Here is an 18800-nt window from a genome sequence, read left to right as displayed (position 1 = left end):
TCTTTCGTTAACTTGCATTATTTTCCTTTGTAAGAATGTCGATAAACAATTCTGGGAGTTAATGATGACAGAATAAATTTTTTTGGAGGGGTGAACTATGCTTTTAAAGGGATAGTTCACCCAAACATGAAAATTCTGTCATGAATTACTCACCCTCATGTCATTACAAACAGAGCCGGACAGTAACGGAGTACATTTACTTGAGTACAGTACTTAAGTACAATTTTGAGGGATCTGTACTTTACTCGAGTATCATTTTTGGGGAGTACTCATGACTTTACTCAAGTACATTTGAGAGGCAAATATTGTACTCTTTACTCCACTACATTTCTATCTATAACTGTGAGTACCTGTTACTTCTTCTAAAAAATAAAAATAAAAAAAAAGGAATAAGAAACATCTCGGAAACCCTCAATTTGTTGTTTCCCTCTCAAATGTGATTGGATTGTGCAGGCGCCACTGATTGGGACAGCCTATCAGCAATCACCTTCAGCTTTCCGCCAAAGTCAACTCCATGGTCAGATTTAGATAAGAGACGAAACCATGGATGAAACAATGGATGAAAACGCAGCAGGTCCATCCCGGGAGTATTTTTTTCCCCAGGATGGTAGGGGAAGACTCATGAATATTCATTAGGGAAGTCATCCCTGATTGGTCTTAACCCCAGTGACGGGTAGGTTTAGGGGTGGGGTTAGGGGTAGGTCATCAGACCAATCAGGGATCCTGGAAAAAAAAATATCGCATCCCGAACCCGTGGCCCCACCTCGCCAGACTATTTCAATTTTCTGAACAAGTTAATGATAGTTTTCGCTTCAAGTGTTTGCTCTGTTTACCAATGTAAGCACTGTGGCAGTAGTAATGCAATATTTAGAAAATGTACTCTTGATACTCAAGTACTTTTAAAAACAAGTACTTTAGTACTTTTACTTAAGTAGACATCTGACTGTAGTACTTTTACTTGTACTTGAGTAAAATTTAGCAAGGGGAATCTGTACTTTTACTCAAGTAATGAAGCTGTGTACTCTGTCCGCCTCTGATTACAAACTCATAAGACTTTAGCTCATCAACACACACATCAGTTGTGGTCAACGGAAGCTTAAGCATGTTCTCTTGATATGCGAGAACCAACAAGGTTCATTCTCGTGTTACGCGGGCATTTGTGCTTCTGTTTATGTTCACTGATCAATGTTTATATGCGAATAAAAACGATCGAGTCTCTTCAGCAAATTTGGACTAAACTGCTCAATTCATAATTTGGATTAGTTTTTCGATCTCTTTATTAACTTTTTGAAGCGTCAAAGTGGTAGTTGCGTAGCTGTCAACGGAGGGACAGAAATCTCACAGATTTCATTAAAAATATCTTCATTTGTGTTCCGAAGATAAACAGAAGTCTTACAGGTTTGGATCGACATGAGGGTGAGTAAATGATGACAGAATTTTATTTTTTTGGCAAACTAACCCTTTAAGTCCAAATGTAGCTTGAGAATGTGTCAAGTGCACAAGCTCTCTCTCTCTGAGAGAAGGAATGAAGACTTGCGAAAAACATACATACTGTTTTTATTGTTCAGGAATGCTCTATCAAAATGTATCATCTGAGATCAATGCACCTGCAGCACTTATTTGTTGTATACATTTTAAATGCTGCTGATAAATATTAATCCAAGACCTTTTATGTGTTTTTTATACTTGAAAATGCATGATTTTAAAACACATTCTGAATCAAATACATTTTCCAACTATTTTCATAAGTAGAATTTTCATAAGTAGAATTTTTTACTGGATATATACTCTATTGCTATAACCTTTGGAACTTTTTTTTAGTGCACTGGCACAAAACAATTCATGTACTCAAAAAACTTTAAGAAATAATCAGGATAATCACATCAATATACAAATTCAAACATACAAATGCTTTTGTTGTTTTTCTCACAAAAAAGAGAGGAACTGCAAGGAACACGTCTGACTGTCTTTTACTCCTTCCTAAAGCTTCTACATTCTTCAGCAGATCAATGTCCGGCACTGTACAAGTGTTGATCTTCATGTCATCGATTCTTCTTTATCCTTGAATGCTTTCATCCGTGCCTGTTTAAATCAGGATCAGAGAGAAACACAATGTTGTTTGAATCTTATAATGACACATTGTATTTGCAAATGACTTCAGAATCTTTGCCTGAGAACAGGCCCGTCGCCAAGGGGGGAATTGGGGGGCAGACGCTTTAATAAATCATTTATCAGCAGTTTATGCTGGAATGTGTAGGTTGCGCGGTGACAAGTAACTTAAAACTATTTCAAGGAAATCTATTTAAATGTGTTTTTAAATGGGAAGCGCATCTCCTTAGACTTTCCCTGGAGTTGGTTCACCCTTCGCCTATAATCAGAAAATTCATATTTAACACATCATTACACAAAAAGGAACTTGAAACATAATTATAAATGACTAATCACTTGGAGACCCGTCACCTTCAACTATTTTAATGAGTAATAGGCTTCACTCAAGTTTTTGTTACACATCAGTATGCTCCAGGTGTACATATTTTATTGCTATTTGGTACTGTACGCCAAAGCGGCATGATTCAACCAGATGGACCTGGATAAATATTCTGAATGTTCTGATCCAACCTGCCTTCTGACCTGTAATGCTGCCTGGATCATAATCATACACTTCGTTCGTTCGTTGGCCAGAGGAGAACTGACCCCCGACTGAGCCTGGTTTCTCACAAGGTTTTTTTTTTCTCCATTCTGTCACTGATGGAGTTTTGGTTCCTTGCCACTTTTGCCTTGGACTTTGGGCTTGTTTAGTTGGGGACATTTAATATTCAATTAATATTAATATATAATTAATATTAATATTCAATAACAATATTATTGATCTGCCTGCATTGACATCATTATATGAGAACTGAACTGAGCTGGACGATGACATCACTGTTACTCTTTCACCGTAAATCTATCTGTCTGTCGGAAGTAGCTACTTTAGTCGATAAAGTTTTAAATATGGATAGTTTTCTTATACAAACGCATCCCTTTGCTTCAGAAGGCCTTTATTAAACCCCCGGAGCCGTGCAGATTACGTTTATGATGGATAAATGCACTTTTTTGGGCATCAAAATATCATCCTCTATTCACTGCCATTACAAAGCTTGGAAGAGCCAGGACATTATTTAATATATCTCCGATTGTATTTGTCTGAAAGAAGAGAGTCATATACACATAGGCTTGAGGGTGAGTAAATAATGGGGTAATTTTTCATGTTTGGGTGGACCATCCTAACAAAATCAACTCCATCCAAATAGAGCTATTTAAGTCATCTGGTGCAGCTCTACTTCATATTGTCTCCATGATATCAAGTCACATTCGCCAGCCTTAAAACAGACATTTTGACATGTCTTTGACTGTTAAATAAGCCAATGTTGCAATAAGTAAGAAAACAAATCAGTAGTTACATGCATTGTATGTGCACTTCAGGGGTGAGCGCACAGAAAACTGTCTGTCAGAGCATGAGAACCGAATCGAGTTCTCTTTCGAGTCTCATTGTGCTTGAATGGTGGAAAATCACTTTTAAACACGGTAACATTTTGAACAATCGTAATGTATACCGTTGTCAAATTTCTGCCTGTATATCGCCCACCCCTACAGGGAAATAATACTTTCCATGTTCAGTCTTACCTCAAAAGTTTGCAAGACATGTTTGCACACTTCAGTCAGGTTGTTCAGCCCATTGCGCAGAGGTTCAGATGCTGGAGTTCCTTCTGCAACATTGATCAGAGAGCTAATGAACACTCTTATGTTTACTGAAAATAGACATGTTTACAGGCTGCCTACAGTCATGATAAACCTGACATTTCAGCCTTTCAACCATTTTTAAGAAAAGGAATGTCAAAATTATAAATTATTATTTATATTAATTTAATATATGTATATAAAATGTAAAATAAAATAATATATATACACACACACACACACACACCTTATCCTAATTGTCCATATTGTTTTTAGAATGCACATTAGCTTCATCAATCCACCAGTTAACATTCATACGTGTATGCTGTGTAAAAATATGGGTCGATTTTCACATTATCCTGAACAAAAACAGCAGACAGGCTGAATGAAATCGTACATTTATCCTCTGCCAGTAGAGACTTGCTTATGAAACAGCAGAAATATAGTTGTTACCTTGGTAACCCCTGAACACAAACCTGTGCTTATAAACAGCACTTTAATTAAGCATTATAGGTAATATGAAAAGAAAATGCCATTGAACCTTTTATACATTCATATACGGTAACTGAAAGCGTGAGCCTACAGAACAACAGCGCTGAGTTTTACTTTCAAACGTGCAGTGCTCACATTTAATAAAACCATCGCCTGTTTTGAAGTTAATAATTAATCACATTCAGCCATATTGCGATTCCTGTTTTCCCATTCCCAAATTTAAGACCTCTTGAAATGATAATTAAGACTTACACTATTTAAAGGCACACTGTGAAGGAATTGTGTTTTTGTCAAACAGCGACCCCTAGAGTCGCTATGGAATACTTGCACTGTCGTAAATACCCCTCCACCCCCCCACCTCCCACCCTGTACACCGGTACCTGCATCGGGCATGGAATAGGCACAGATAGACTCCGAAGACATGATTATTGCAATTTATCATAATAGTTTGCAAATTGTACTCGTTTACACTATTTACAACCTCTACGTTAGGCTTATTTATGTCCTGATAATTATGTGAGATATTAAAAACTGTTCAGATGATAATCGCAAGAATCAACGTCAACAGCGTCGTCTGATATCCCTCAGGACTACGTGATAAATACACCTCACAACACCTGAGTTCAGCTGGCAAACTAGTTTGTGAGGCAAGCTAGGCAATAAAACATAACGCAAAAAAACACGTAAGAGAAACGAGTGTTTTTTTAGCAAGTCTGTTAACAGCTCTGATAATCGAAAGCTAGCTAGATATATGTGGAAATTATTGGACTGTTCTAATTATCAGCAATAAATGAATGAACAGCATATAAAAAAAACATACTACAAGCAAGCGCAACAACATACAACATAGAATGCAAACAAGTTTACAAATAAGAGATTTATTTACTGCCCACTTCATGCGTTTTCTCAGATCGGATTTCTGATTTATCAAAACAATTCCATTTACAACTGGTCACATAAATGTGTTTTTGCGAAACGGATTTAAATCCGATCTTCAATTCCCGCGCTGTATGCAGATTTAATGGAGTGCACGAGCAACAGATATGAACAGCATTTTATTGATAATCAGCTAAAATTTAAAAATCAAAGACCGCAATAAGAGAGAGCGGCAACAGCCCTGGTAAGATCACTTCATTTCTTTACTTTTAATGATGATGATTGTGTGTTAAGCGTCTGCGACTTACTTTCACTTTGATTTGCGATAGTTTGCACGTTCTCTTGATGAATAGCCTATGCTCAGTTGCTCATCTGCGGTGATGCGTGTTCCAGTAGCGTCGTCATATCGGTCTATAACATATAGCCTATAACACGCTCTCACACGTTTTTATTTTTAGCATTTTTGAGAGGAGTACAATTTACATGTGGTTTCAACAACCAGATGCATTTACACTTGTCCAGTTTCGTCTGGAATGCTGCACAGACCTCCTCCTTTAGTGGTTTGAGCGATCGGATTCAAATCCGTCTTGAATGCGTTTCGGAGGGCATTTACACCTGGTCTTTTCACGTTTGGATAGCTATCCCATCTGAGAAAACGCATGAAGTGGCCAGGTGTAAACAGCCCCATGACAAAAACATACGCACGAAAGCCGAAAACAAACGCTGGTTGGCCTCTCACGTTCAAATTTGACGAAGTGGTGGGGGAAGTGACGTATGCCGTAAAGCAGTCAAATTTTGTAGTTCTTTTTGTGCTCTGGTTACTACCCGAACCCCGAAGTTACATAGTGCCAGTAAAAGCGATACAGACCCCGTCAGGCTATGGCAGACGTGTCATTCAACCTATTGTAAGTCGATGTACCATCACAAGGGTCTTGGAAATATATTATGAAGGTTGAAAAGTTTCACAGTGTGCCTTTAAGATATTTAAGAATTTTAATGCCTTTAAATTTGATAAAACTAAATTAAGACTTTACGGCGGGGACCATGTTGATAAAGTAAAGCAATTTCAAAAAGTGTCAATCTAATGATTTGTTAATTCAAATACAAACAATGCAAGAAACACATTTACAAACATTACATGTATGCATCTGGAACATTTCTAAAAATTACACTTTGACAAGTTGTTTCAAAGTCCCACAACAAACTCAAAACAAACTTCATTTTGGCCTGATTTGGTCCTAAATGGCGTCATCCCAGTTCGTTCTTCAATTTTCTTAAAGTATATTGCAGTATATTCAGGCTCTCTGTTCAGGCGCTATTCAGATTTTTCTCTTATTTTACTAGAGACGTAACAGTTTGACCTTCAATTATTGCACCACGTCTTCAGGCTTTTGCCTACAAATTAGTGGTTTTCATTACAACACAATGCCAAGACAGAAAACAAATCATAGATACTAGGCTATAATGCTGCACTAAATGGAACCGTGATTTTTATTTTCAGTGACTATGAATGTTAAATGTTATCAAACTTGGTACTGGTGTCGCCTAAAGTACAGCTACGGCTAAAGGTCTTGCACACGGAGTCTGAAATTTTCGCACTGTAAAAAATAAATATGACCTCACGTTTATACACTGCCACAACTTTCGTCCGTCATAAACAAATTCTGATCGGATTCGTTTTTCTACGTTCTTCGCATCCGTAGCGAGCATTTTGAGAGGCGTTTTGACAATTCAGAGCCACTGAATGACAAATAGGAAAAAATCACATTTCAGACTCAGTGTGCAAGGACCTTAACTGTCAGAGATGACATGCTGAGGTGAATAAAGGAGTTCCCTCACCTCGCGTCTGTATCCGAAAGTTGATTTTGCTTTCCGATGGGTGTGTGATGCTGTATCCGCAGAATTCCACGTCCTGACTGAGGAAACAAATTCACACATGAATCAAACTAATCACTGCCAAGACGGACAGATGCAGAAATAAAAAATAAAAATAAAAAATAAATTTACTGCCAAAACGTTCATCTCAGTGCCTGTTTATAGCATGTCCACATCACTTGTTTCAACAAAGTTCTCACTGATATCACAAAGGCAACCGATGTTGGTGGCTAAACAAAAGAAGAAGTTAGATCTGGTAGCTTATCTTACCTCTTCATGATCATGTATCGGAGCGAGTTGCCCAGTGTGTGATCCTCTTCATGGAGCACAAACGTCACACAACCTTCATCTGCTCCATCTGTCCGGACCTATTGGAGAGTAGAAGACTGTTGATATATATCGACACACACAGCTGTGGAGACTTCCAGACAGAAGTGTGATGCCTAATATCACAAACACACTTGGACTTTTATTTTTAGGCTTGAATGATGATATATATTACATTTCTGTATCTGCTATGGAGTGGCTAAATGTTCAGTTTTGTTTTGTTTTCATAAGGCCCACCATGAGTAAATGAAGCTTTGTTTTCTGGTTGTGATGGTTTCACGACTGGGGTTTCAGCAGCAACATGAGGTTAACACTCTTCATAATGACGTTTATGTTGTAAATGGTGAAAGAGACTTTTGGATGTAAATCAGATGACATTCGACATTCTCTACAGATGAAATGGTTTTGATACTCATCTGATAGTTTAAATCTGAACTATCTACAAATAATTGAACTAGGGCTGCAACTAATGATTATTTTGATAATTAATAATTTCTTTATTAATTTATCAATTGGATAAAACTGTTGCCTTTAGTGTGTTCTTTGAGGGTTATATAGCATTTATTTATATTCTCTTTAAAGCTACCAGAAATGTTTCTCCACTTTGTCAAATATAAAGTCAATATAAAATAAATATTGTCAAGACACTATTATGTATATCTGCTTATATATTTTTGAAACGCGGGCACTGAGAAGTGATCATATCTTTATATTACTAATATCTATATAATTTAATACAATATAATATAACATAATACAATTATAATATATAAAATATAATACACATCTATTCAATATAAAGGTTCTTGGCATCTAAATTTTGGAAAGGCAGATGTTTAGATGGCAAGATATTAATAACATCTATATAACATCATACAAAATCCATAATAGATATTATATAATGTTATATAGATGTTAGTAATATATAGGTATGATTATCACTTCTCAGGGTCTGCTTTTCAAAAATATAAAAGCAAATATGCATTAATAGTACTACCTAGTGTATATAGTATTTACTTTGTATTGACTTGTCAAAGTGGAGAAACATTTCAAATATTTTCACAGACAAAAACACCACTCACACTGCAGCGTAGTGATACATATTACAGTCTAGCAGTCCACGAATACATCAAGACACAACATTCACAAGCGTCAAATTTTACCAAAAGCTGTACTAAAACCAAAAAATGAATGCGTGAATGAAGTTTTACCATCTCCAGCGCGTGTTTCTGCCCGTGCTCAGCCATGCTGCATTTGTCGTATTGAGACGCGCATGCGCAGTGTTATCAGCTTGTTCTGGTTGCTCACATATAGAATCTGCATTTGACCGGACCAAACGTCAGCGCGCACGCCATCTTGGAACGGTCAACATGTCGTCACTCACAATTAGAATCAATGATGCCAAAACATTACGCAGCTTCTGGTTGTGAAACCTCCGAGATTTAAATCTGCAGTTGGATACTATCGGAAGAAATGGGATAACCTTTCACAGGTGAGAATGTGTTGGTTTGTGTTTTATATGTATTAACTCAATATTACAGGTTTTTATACTATGGTAACGTAACGTTTTAATGTCGTGGTAGCTTACGCTTACGTCTTTTCGTCTTGTTGTATTGTGTTAGAATCATCTAAAAATCATCTGCTGAAGTATATTGCAGAAATAGATATTCATTCATGCGCCAAACTACGGTTGTTCACGGACCGGTTTTCGAAACGGCCATTAATGAGGAGTCTATGTTCATAATCTATGATTGCTCAAGGTGTTCGGCAGCGCCAATACAAAATAAATCAAATTTACCCGAATTGTGACAAAGACTGGTTGTGAGCATGCAGTATTAATTGAATTTGGGAAATAAAAATCTAAAAATAGAAAACAATGTATATAATAATAATGATTATATGTAGGCTATATATATAATGAGCCCCCTGGATGTTTTGCTGTGGGCACCCTGCTTGAGAATCGCTGAAGTAGCCTATGACACTGAGGGGTCAAACACTCATTGACCCTGTCATCCCCCAGACACCCAAACTTGCAGAAACACTATAAATATTGCACTGTTTGTATATTTGTAGTTTATATGTTTTTTTCTACTTATATATGTATAGTTTATTCTTTTTTTAACGTCTTTCATGGTGGAAAAGCAAATTAAGAATTTCATTGTACGGAACTGTGCATATGATAATAAAAGGCTTTGAACTTTGAACTTTTATGTCTGGGTCACTTTTTGGGTTGTCCCAGACGAAAGATGACCAATCGTGATGATTTCTGTGGTCGTGGCTCCTAAACGGTGGCCCTACATCATACTAGGTTCAAAGACAGTTGTTGTCACAGTCTTATGAACAAAGATAGCCTGACAGTGTCATAAAATTTAACATGATCATTGCAGTCTGTTTGCTGCTGACAGCCAATAAAAATGCAAACATGAAATGGCGTTTTGTTTTAAAGTCTCTGCAAACCAACCTTAAAATTGTAGTTCTTGTTTTACATGCTGATAATATTTGTTGGCTATTATCTGATTATATCTAATAAAAATAATAATAATAATAATAAAAAAGACAGGGGAAAACATATAAGGAGATTAAAAAAAAAACAACTTAAAATTGTATTTAATCATGCAGCTTTATTTTTCACTTCTTGCACAAAACAGTCTGTGACATCAAAAAACGATTGTAACTTTTATCTGGATTATAACCTTCAATGTCTTCGAAAGCCCAAAAAAGGCCTTTCGTCCACCAATAAACACGCGCATGAATTATCATGAATCGGAAGGCATATGCATTGCTTGTAACCACTAGTCTGTTGGCGTAAAATAGCATTGTGCAAGGTCGGAAATGCCACCAAAATTAATAAAAAATGTCCATAAAAACACTCACTTGCTTTGTTAATGAAGGAATCAAACAGTTTGAATCCCTAACTTTTGATAAATGATAAATGTAAAATATTATATTTAAAACATTAATCTCATAGCAAAATGTATGCAACTGCAGAGTAAACACATTTATACATTTATACCACCTATGAGCAGCATTAAACAGTCTGTGTAAATACATCTAATTGCCATTTCAGATGCCGCTTCTGTGCCACTTCTGCAGTGAAAAGCCCAATAGAGTCGTATTGTTCTAAATTAATTTATTGATTAATTAAATACATTTATTAAGGTTGTTCAATTAAAAGTCCTTAGGTTCCTTAGAGAAAACCAGTTAACCAAGAAAAACAAACGTTAACCTTTCAGTAAACAATAGTAAGCTCTAGCCACAAGATGGCAGTATAATATAATCCAGACAAATTCAAACGGTATAAAGTTAACAATAACAAACAATAACTTGGAGGAACCGACGCTGCAAAATAACAGCTTGCTTTTTGTTCCAAAAAAGTAATATTTTGCTCCACCTCTGAAAATACTTTCCTTTTAGCTTTTCAGTTGACATGATTGGTATTTTTTATTTTTCAGCCCCTCTCTTCCAACCTGTTATAGGGCTATACATACCACTTTTCACCTTCCAACAAATTTGCCATGCACAAAACCAAAACCCATCCTAGATTTCTGAAAATGGAAATGTTACACTATGAAGCCAAATGAATGCAGTACTGGGCTCAAATTATCCTGTAAAAAAATTAGATAAACATTCTGTAACCAGACAGATGAAATATAACTAAACTGTCCCATTTAAGAAGGACCATGTCAATAACTAAAAAGTTACAATATATAAATCACCCCATAACTCATTTAAATATCTGTAAGAAATATTTAGAATTCCCTGTTGATAAATAAAAACACAAACCCCAGTCAAAAAAAAGTATTCTAATTCCAGACAAAATTTTAAAAAAGCAAGAGAACTTGAAAAAGTTTAGGGGGGTTAAGAGTTATTTTATTTATAGACAAAATGCCCTGCTGTACGTGGCTGTATTGCAGGGGCTGACACTGAGGAGTTCTTCCTCAAGCACAGTTACACACACACACACACACACACACACACACACACACACACACACACACACACACACACACAGAGAGAGAGAGAGAGAGAGATTCTCGAGATTACAGCCAGGACTCTGCGGACCCTTTCAAGTGCATGTTTGAGCGTTTCGTCACGAGACTGCTCCAGAGGAAAGTCAGGCGGCGTTACCTCCGCACTCGTTCTCGTTTGCTCTGAGACAGTCTGTGAGGGTCCCGTAACAGTGTCTCCCGGCTTCTCTTCTCGCTAGCCCTGTCTCCCAAGAGGGATCTGCACATAGAATCCCCAATAATTGTGTAAAAGCAGGCCCCAAAACAGCTGATGCCTAAAATGGGAATTATCGCCAGAATTATTCTATTCTATTCTATGCGTTTTCCCTCTGAATTAGATATTAGCAGGCACTAGAGGGTAATCCACCACATTCCCGCGCACACACCTCACCTTAACCTTGCGGCTCATATCCAGTGTCCCTTGTTGCATCAGGCTTTGATGAATGGAGGTTTGGTTACAGCCTGAATCCACCAAAGTCTGATATGCACCCCCATTAATACTCATTAGGAACTGCCTGGCTTGATCGGGGGCAGCCCGCGGGGAGTGGGGGTCAACGTCCCCAACTCCATGACTGGATACCTATCCTGGAAGTGACCCGGGTCCCTGCATCTCCAACAGACCGGACCAGGCGGCAGAAAGTTGGCTAAGAGACTGACGGAGAGAGGGGAGCGATGAAAAAGATGCAGAGGCTCGGGCGCTCTCCAACACGCCCTCGTGTCCCAGGTCCGTAATCCAGGGAAACCTTCGCAGGCCAGACTGCCTCTTCCCCGCTATGGCTGTCGAGGGGGACGCTTTGCTTCGCGACCTGGGAACAGGGACAGGACAAGAGAGAGAAGAAAAAGAGGGAGAAGGGCTGAAGAGAGAAACAAGGTTCACAAATAAAAAGGACGAAGAAGTCAGGTCAGCGAGTTCTGTTTTATTTGTTCCTGTCTCTCAAACAAAACAAAAATAAACCAAAACAGTGGCCCTGCGCATTCCACACAACACAGTCCGTGTCAGTAAAATAAAATATGTCCTCAGGTCTTTCCCAGGTCTGCAGGTCTCCATTTATCCCGTCTCTCCCCCAGTTGCTGGAATTAGAAACTGGTGTTAAGTGTTTGCACTTGACCCACTTCTCGTCTCTGCACTCGCTCTCCCCATGCAGACTGCGCTTTAACTCAATATTCAATAAATAATGATCTTTATAAAGGAACTGAATCAACACTGAACTGACTTCATCTTTGAGACAATCTGTATTGTATAATGCGGTGACTTGGTGACTTGACTTCCTGGGATTCAGTTTGAGACACACACAGTTCAAGTCTTGCAGTCTAGAGTAACTATATGATGAGCTGAATTTCATTTTACATTTTTGCATTTAGCAGATGCTTTTATCCAAAGCGACTTACAAAAGAAGAAAAGGTGAATCAGATGTGTTGAATGAGGGAGACTCCAGGCTCCAGGACAGGTTTGGGAACTAAACATGAAAGCAGAAGCCTTTTTGCATATGTATCATGTGCTAAGTGTACTACAAATACATATTTATGCACTTAATATAAATACCCTGCAATTGTACTTTTGGTATGCTAAATTAATATATTTAAAGTCTGCTAAATTGGAACAACTAATTTTGTCCTTAATGTACTTTAGTTATCCAGAAATAGTGCTGAGGTCCAACTAAAGATATACTTAAGTATATTTGACTGTGCTAAAGTGGAACTATTGCAAGTATAATTTAGGTACACTACAAATATCTTGCATTTAAAGACTGATATTATACAGAGATTCTCTATCCTTACTATCCTTACTAATAGTGATATTTAAACACATTTTAGTCTTAATATTAAGAAATGTGCATTGTGTAATAAAGAGGTAATCCAAATAAAGTTTAATTATAATATTTATATCAGTAAGTCTCAAGCGATATGTCAGTACATATGTTAATGGATTTGAAGAATACTTAATATGAAAAACTTACTTTAAATACATTTTGGTATACACTTTTTTCACTGGGGCTGCAATGAACTTTAACAACAGGCAAGGAGAGAATTCAGTATGAAAGAATTTAAGAATAATAGCTCCTAAAATGTTATGCTCAGTTGTAGTTTTAATCCCAGATCATTAATGTGGGGTCAGGCAAAAGTGTTAGTAACAGTAGCAGTATTGTTGAGTGTTGATTTTAGTATTAGCATTAAACTCAGAAGATTAACTGGTTGAATTTTTTTGTACAGAGAAAACAAAGTGTAGATTTTAGAAATCAGTTTATGACAATGACTAAAATGGTACTTTATGAGAAAAAATGCAACGCCCCAAACTGTGGGAAGATTTTGCAAAGGTGCGAAGAGCTCAACTTCTCAAAGTGAGAAGTGCATAAACAGGAAACCATTTTCTTCTGGCATGTGCCCCAATATTTCCAGTGTTTCTTTTGAGATTTGCAACAGAACTTTACACAGGAAGGTAAAGGAGAATGATTGTGAAGAAAAAAAACAACAACAATAAAAAAAATACTGGTGAGCAGACACTTCTATAACGGTTGAGTTTTGCACGGATCAGATAGCCAAGGAGCTGCAGCCACAGAATTTAACAGTTTAACCACATTTTCTGCAGAAGACACACAAAACACATACCGTGTTAGAGTTGATGGCTCTTTCCGCATGACCTGTGTTCATGACACGGATGTGATGCTGTCCACACAACATGTGTGTCATCTGGAGGGATCTACACTGTGCAGTGCACAAGTGTGAAATTGCACTGCATGGTGTTAATAGTCCTAACCTCATGAGTGCAGTGGAGAGAGAGACAGAGAGCTGGAGCACAGACAAAGGGTACACAAAACGAAACACCCTCAGACCTCTAAACGGTTGCATCACCAGCACCTGTCATTTCTCTCAGTGAACCACAGACCACCTCACCGCACATGTGTGACATGGGCTGCACGCTGCTGTCAAAGCTGTAGCTGTCAAAGCTGTAGCTGTCTGGAGTTTTTACATTCATTGGGGTGACACTTTAGTTTAAGATCCAGTTCTCAGTATTAACTAGTTGTTTATTAGCATGCATATTACTAGGATATTGCCTGTTTATTAGTACTTATAAAGCACATATTAATGCTTTATTCTGCATGACCATATTCTACATCCCTTAATCCTACAATACCTAAACTTAACAAGCACTTTATACAGTAGTTAACATTTGAAGTGGATCAAAAAAGTTCATCAAAGTTGTCCTAAGACAAGAACGGGTATTGTTCAAAGTTCATGCATAACTTTGATAAAAATCCTCTTCAAATGTTGACCACTGTAGTTAATAGTCTCACTATTAACTACAGTGGTCAACATTTGAAGAGGATTTTTCAAATCTCTTATCAAATTTTTGGACCCTAAACAAAAGTGTGACTGAAATTGCCAATGAGGGAATATAGGCGTGCTAGAGTGTAAATAGACACTCTGTATATATTATTCTCTAAAGAAATGTCCACCACTTAGAGAGAATCTTTGAGCCTGCAGTTCAGGGCAAATTCATTTCCCTTCACACTTCTCTAGCGGATAGATTGCTCGCTGTCGTATCGCTCGCTCAAAGTGTTGGTGCATGCTTAAAAATAGAAAAGTTCTTGCAGATTAGAAAAAAAATAGAAAAAGATCTTGCATATTATTAAAATGACCATTGAGCCATTGTCCTGATTTAAAAATGATTATTTTAAGAACTGTTTGTCACTGGTTGTGACGGAGAGACTAAACAAATGAATAACACAAAGATGATGAAGAAGGTTTAACAGGCTTTAATATCCAACAGGTATTCCCACAACAATAATCCAGATGCAACTACACATAGATGAGACTCGACCATGAACACAAACTGAACTGAACTTAAGTAGAGAGAGGATAATGAGACATGAACACCTGAACACAATGACACACTCCTGAACTGAGTAATGAATCAAATTAACAACCTCACAGCAAACTAACTAAGGTGAAAACACATATAGTCCATGTGGAGAAAACAAAGAATAAACATAACCAGACAAACCTGACACTGTTCACTTTAAGGTTCTTTAGGGAACTCAAAACTCCTCTTTTTGGAAACTTTATTTTTAAGAGTGTGGGGTGTTGAAATGCAGACATTTTTAGATGCAACCACTGCACACGGGAAACCACACAGCATGAATCAGAAAATAGGACAATAGCATTAACTTATTTATAAGTAACTTTGCAAATGCATGTCAAAACCAGCACTGTCTGCCTTATATCTGCAAACACTTTATTGTGATTCTTCCAAAAAGACATTCTACTGACTATAAGTAACTTTGCAAGTACATGTCAAATTATTCCACTAACCCGAACCCTAACCTAACAGTCTACTAAGAGTTAGTTGACATAGGTGCAATGTTACTTATAGTCAGTAGAATGTCTAAAGTAAATAAACTGTAACCTAATTTGTAACTAATTTATACTAATTATGACTAAATCATAAAACACAGATCATAGTAATATGTAGTAATATTTATTTTTTCATGGGCCAGATGGTCTATTCTGTCTGTGTGATACTACAGAAACATCTACAGCCCTGCTGTTGTCTGACACTTCACTTAAGTCAAAGGACCATAAACACCTGTGAAAACACACAAGCGTCTATCTCTTGAACAAGGGTTTTTTTTTTGTGCACCACTGAATACTGGCTGTTGCATCTGTAGATGTACATTGTGCATTGTGTTTTCTCTCCCTCTCTCTTTCTTTAGGCATCTGTTGTGTTGTGTGTGAATGTTCTAGAAACAGACTGAATGGTTCCTCTCGTTTATGTTTACCATATGTGTAGTTCCTACAGGAGTCTCTGGGTTATAGTGCTGATTTGCTATTTGGCCGTACACAGCACATACCTCTGAAACTGGCCAATAAGTTGTTGCGTGGAACGGATTATTCAGTGCCAGTCATAAACTATGTAAACTCATCTGAAATCTGTCATCTAACCATCTAATAATGTTCTGTTATTCTAATTCAAATGATTAAAAAGCCATAACAACATGCAGATTTCAACACATTTAGGGCAGTTTACATGACACAGTTTTCAAACTTAAAACATTTCTATGTGTTTTGACGAAAAAAACAAACAAAACTTTGTGTTTTGGCCGTTCATTTACACGACAACAGTGTTTTCGGTGCCTGAAAACGCGAACTTTTGAAAACGGGTTTCAAAGTGTAGGTTTTTGAAAACAGTACCGTTATCGTCTTTGTGAAAACTACAAAAACACAAATTTGTGAAAACGGCACCGTCATGCATTACATTTACATTTATTCCTTTAGCAGATGCTTTTATCCAAAGTGATTTATTACAAATGAGAACAATAGAAGCAGTTAAACTAACAGTAGGACAACAATATGCAAGTGCTATGATCCTTCTCAGTTTAATCTAACGCAGTACATGTTAATTTATTATTATTTTTTTAAATAGATATAGAATAGAAGATTCTGTATTACATAGAATAGAAGTGTTAGTATTACTGGATCAAGTGCTGTCGAAAAAGAAGTGTCTTCAGCCGTTTCTTGAAAGTGGCTATGGACTCAGCAGCTCTAGCTGAGTTAGCCAGATCATTCCACCAGCAGGGAACAGTCCAGGTAAAGGTCAGAGAAAGAGATTTTGTGCCTCTTTGAGATGGCACCACAAGACATCGTTCGCTTGCAGAGCTCAAGTTTCTGGATGGCACATAAGTCTGAAGTAATGAGTTTAAGTAAAAGGGAGTAGAACCAGTGGTTGTTCTGTAGGCAGATGTCAGTGACTTGAATTTGATGCGAGCGGCAACTGGCAACCAGTGCAATTTTGTGAGGAGAGGAGTGACGTGCTTTCTTTGGCTCGTTAAAGACCACTCTGGCTGCAGCATTTTGGATCAGTTGCAGAGGTTTCACAGTGCAAGCTGGAAGACCAGCCAGGAGAGCATTACAATAGTCCAGTCTGGATAGAGCAAGCGCTTGGACAAGGAGTTGTGTATAGCATATGCTCTGACAGGAAGGGCCTGATCCTCGTAATGTTGTACAAGACAAATCTGCAGGACCGGGCAGTTCTAGCAATGTGGTCTGTGAAGTTCAATTGATCATCAATTACCACTCCAAGGTTCCTGGCTGACCTTGATGTAGTTATGGCTGACGAGCATAGCTGAATGGTGAAGTTGTGAAGAAGTGTTTGGTTGGCCGGGACCTTGTCTTCGCAAGGTTTAGTTGAAGGTGGTGGTCCTTCATCCAGCCAGAAATGTCTGTCAGGCAGGCTGAGATATGATCAGCTACCGTCAGATCCTCTGGTTGGAATGAGAGGTAGAGTTGTGTGTCATCAGCGTAGAAGTGATAGGAAAAGCCATGTTTCTGAATCACAGATCCTAGTGATGTCATGTAGATGGAGAAGAGAAGTGGTCCAAGCACTGAGCCCTGAGGCACTTCAGTAGCAAGATGTTGGGTCTTAGACACCACACCCCTCCACGATACCCTAAAGGACCTACCTGAGAGGTAAGACTTGAACCATTGGAGTGCGGTTCCCGAGATGCCCCTCATCTTTAGGACTGACAGGAGGATCTGCTGGTTAACTGTGTCAAAGGCAGCAGACAGATCCAGCAGGATGAGAACTGAGGATTTGGAAGCTGCTCTTGCCAGTCTCAGAGCTAGAGTCTAGAGGCGCGCAAGTTTCACTTTACTAAGTGACATCGCCAACTACTTGTCACGGTTCATGAATGCATTGTTTCCTGCTCATCTCGTGTTTATGTTGTTATGTGTGTGTGTGAGTGGGCGTGACCGGCCATCATTGTCTGATCAGCGGTCCAGCTGATCTCACTCACGGCGCCAGCTGCAGCTAATCCACTCACCTTTAAATACTCACCGTTTTCTCATCTCCTTTGTCAGATCGTTGTTTGAAGTCCTCTGTGCTGTGTGTCTGATCCCGTTCCTGTTCGGCGTTTCCAGTCTCGTGCTTCATTGTTCCTGTTTGGTGTTTCTCTGTGGATTACGTTCTGTGTCTGGATCCGTCACCACCATTCACCAGCGCACTTCGACTCATCATCTCATCTGTTCCGTGTTGACCATCAAAGTCCCTGCGCCACCCGCCTTCATCTGGATCTGGGACTATCATTTCATTTACTGTCTTTAATAAAGAGTTTTACTTGCAGTTGCTTCCTGTCTTCAGTCATGACACTACTGGCCTGACATGAATAATACAGCGTTTTTAATCGCTTTTGCTGATCCGTGTGAACGGGATTGTTTTGACAGTGTTGTCGCCTGTACGCTAAGATGCAAAGGAAATACATTTGTATCACTTTACGCACACACATGGTGTTAAATCGTCAAATTGTCAAATAAAGTGACTTAATCGGACACATTGCACATAAATAGTACCGTTTACTGAGAATGACCCAATTACAAGGAAGTTTGCTGTAATATGTTTATAAATTACTGTTATATGCTTTCTTTGTTTAGCAGCTTATTATTGTTCGTATAAATATGCAAGCTTGTTTTGATTTTAAAATTCATATTATAAATGCATTTAGTCAATAG

General features: G+C 38.0%; 1 protein-coding gene and 1 long non-coding RNA gene across 2 annotated transcripts; one reads left to right on the top strand and one right to left on the bottom strand.

Moving 5' to 3' along the window:
- Positions 1-1537: 1537 nt before the first annotated feature.
- On the bottom strand, positions 1538-8603 carry polr1d (RNA polymerase I and III subunit D). Its single transcript, XM_084132656.1, has 5 exons — positions 8502-8603; positions 7234-7331; positions 6928-7004; positions 3667-3749; positions 1538-2082 (listed from the first exon to the last, which is right to left on the bottom strand). Exons 1-5 carry the CDS (start codon positions 8535-8537, stop codon positions 2038-2040), a joined length of 339 nt encoding a protein of 112 aa, XP_083988782.1. The 5' UTR covers positions 8538-8603; the 3' UTR covers positions 1538-2037.
- Positions 8604-8654: 51 nt separating this feature from the next.
- Positions 8655-18414, top strand: LOC311094600. The gene is made up of 2 exons (XR_014608695.1): positions 8655-8782; positions 11806-18414. It is a non-coding gene; the product is annotated as an uncharacterized lncRNA (long non-coding RNA).
- The last annotated feature ends 386 nt before the right edge of the window (positions 18415-18800 follow it).

This window comes from Abramis brama, assembly GCF_963993115.1.
Source record: "Abramis brama genome assembly, chromosome: 13".
NCBI lineage: Eukaryota > Metazoa > Chordata > Actinopteri > Cypriniformes > Leuciscidae > Abramis > Abramis brama.
Note: the sequence above shows the minus strand (reverse complement) of the source record. Positions and strands in the feature narration are given on the sequence as shown.

What these genes read in the sequence shown, in the direction of transcription:
- polr1d (XM_084132656.1), bottom strand. Translation starts at nt 8,537, where the DNA reads ATGGCTGAGCACGGGCAGAAACACGCGCTGGAGATG. An exon ending in AGAAACACGCGCTGGAGATG is followed by an intron (nt 7,332 to 8,501) that starts GTAAAACTTCAT and finishes ACTCTCCAATAG; the next exon opens with GTCCGGACAGATGGAGCAGA. An exon ending in CTTTCGGATACAGACGCGAG is followed by an intron (nt 3,750 to 6,927) that starts GTGAGGGAACTC and finishes TCAATGTTGCAG; the next exon opens with AAGGAACTCCAGCATCTGAA.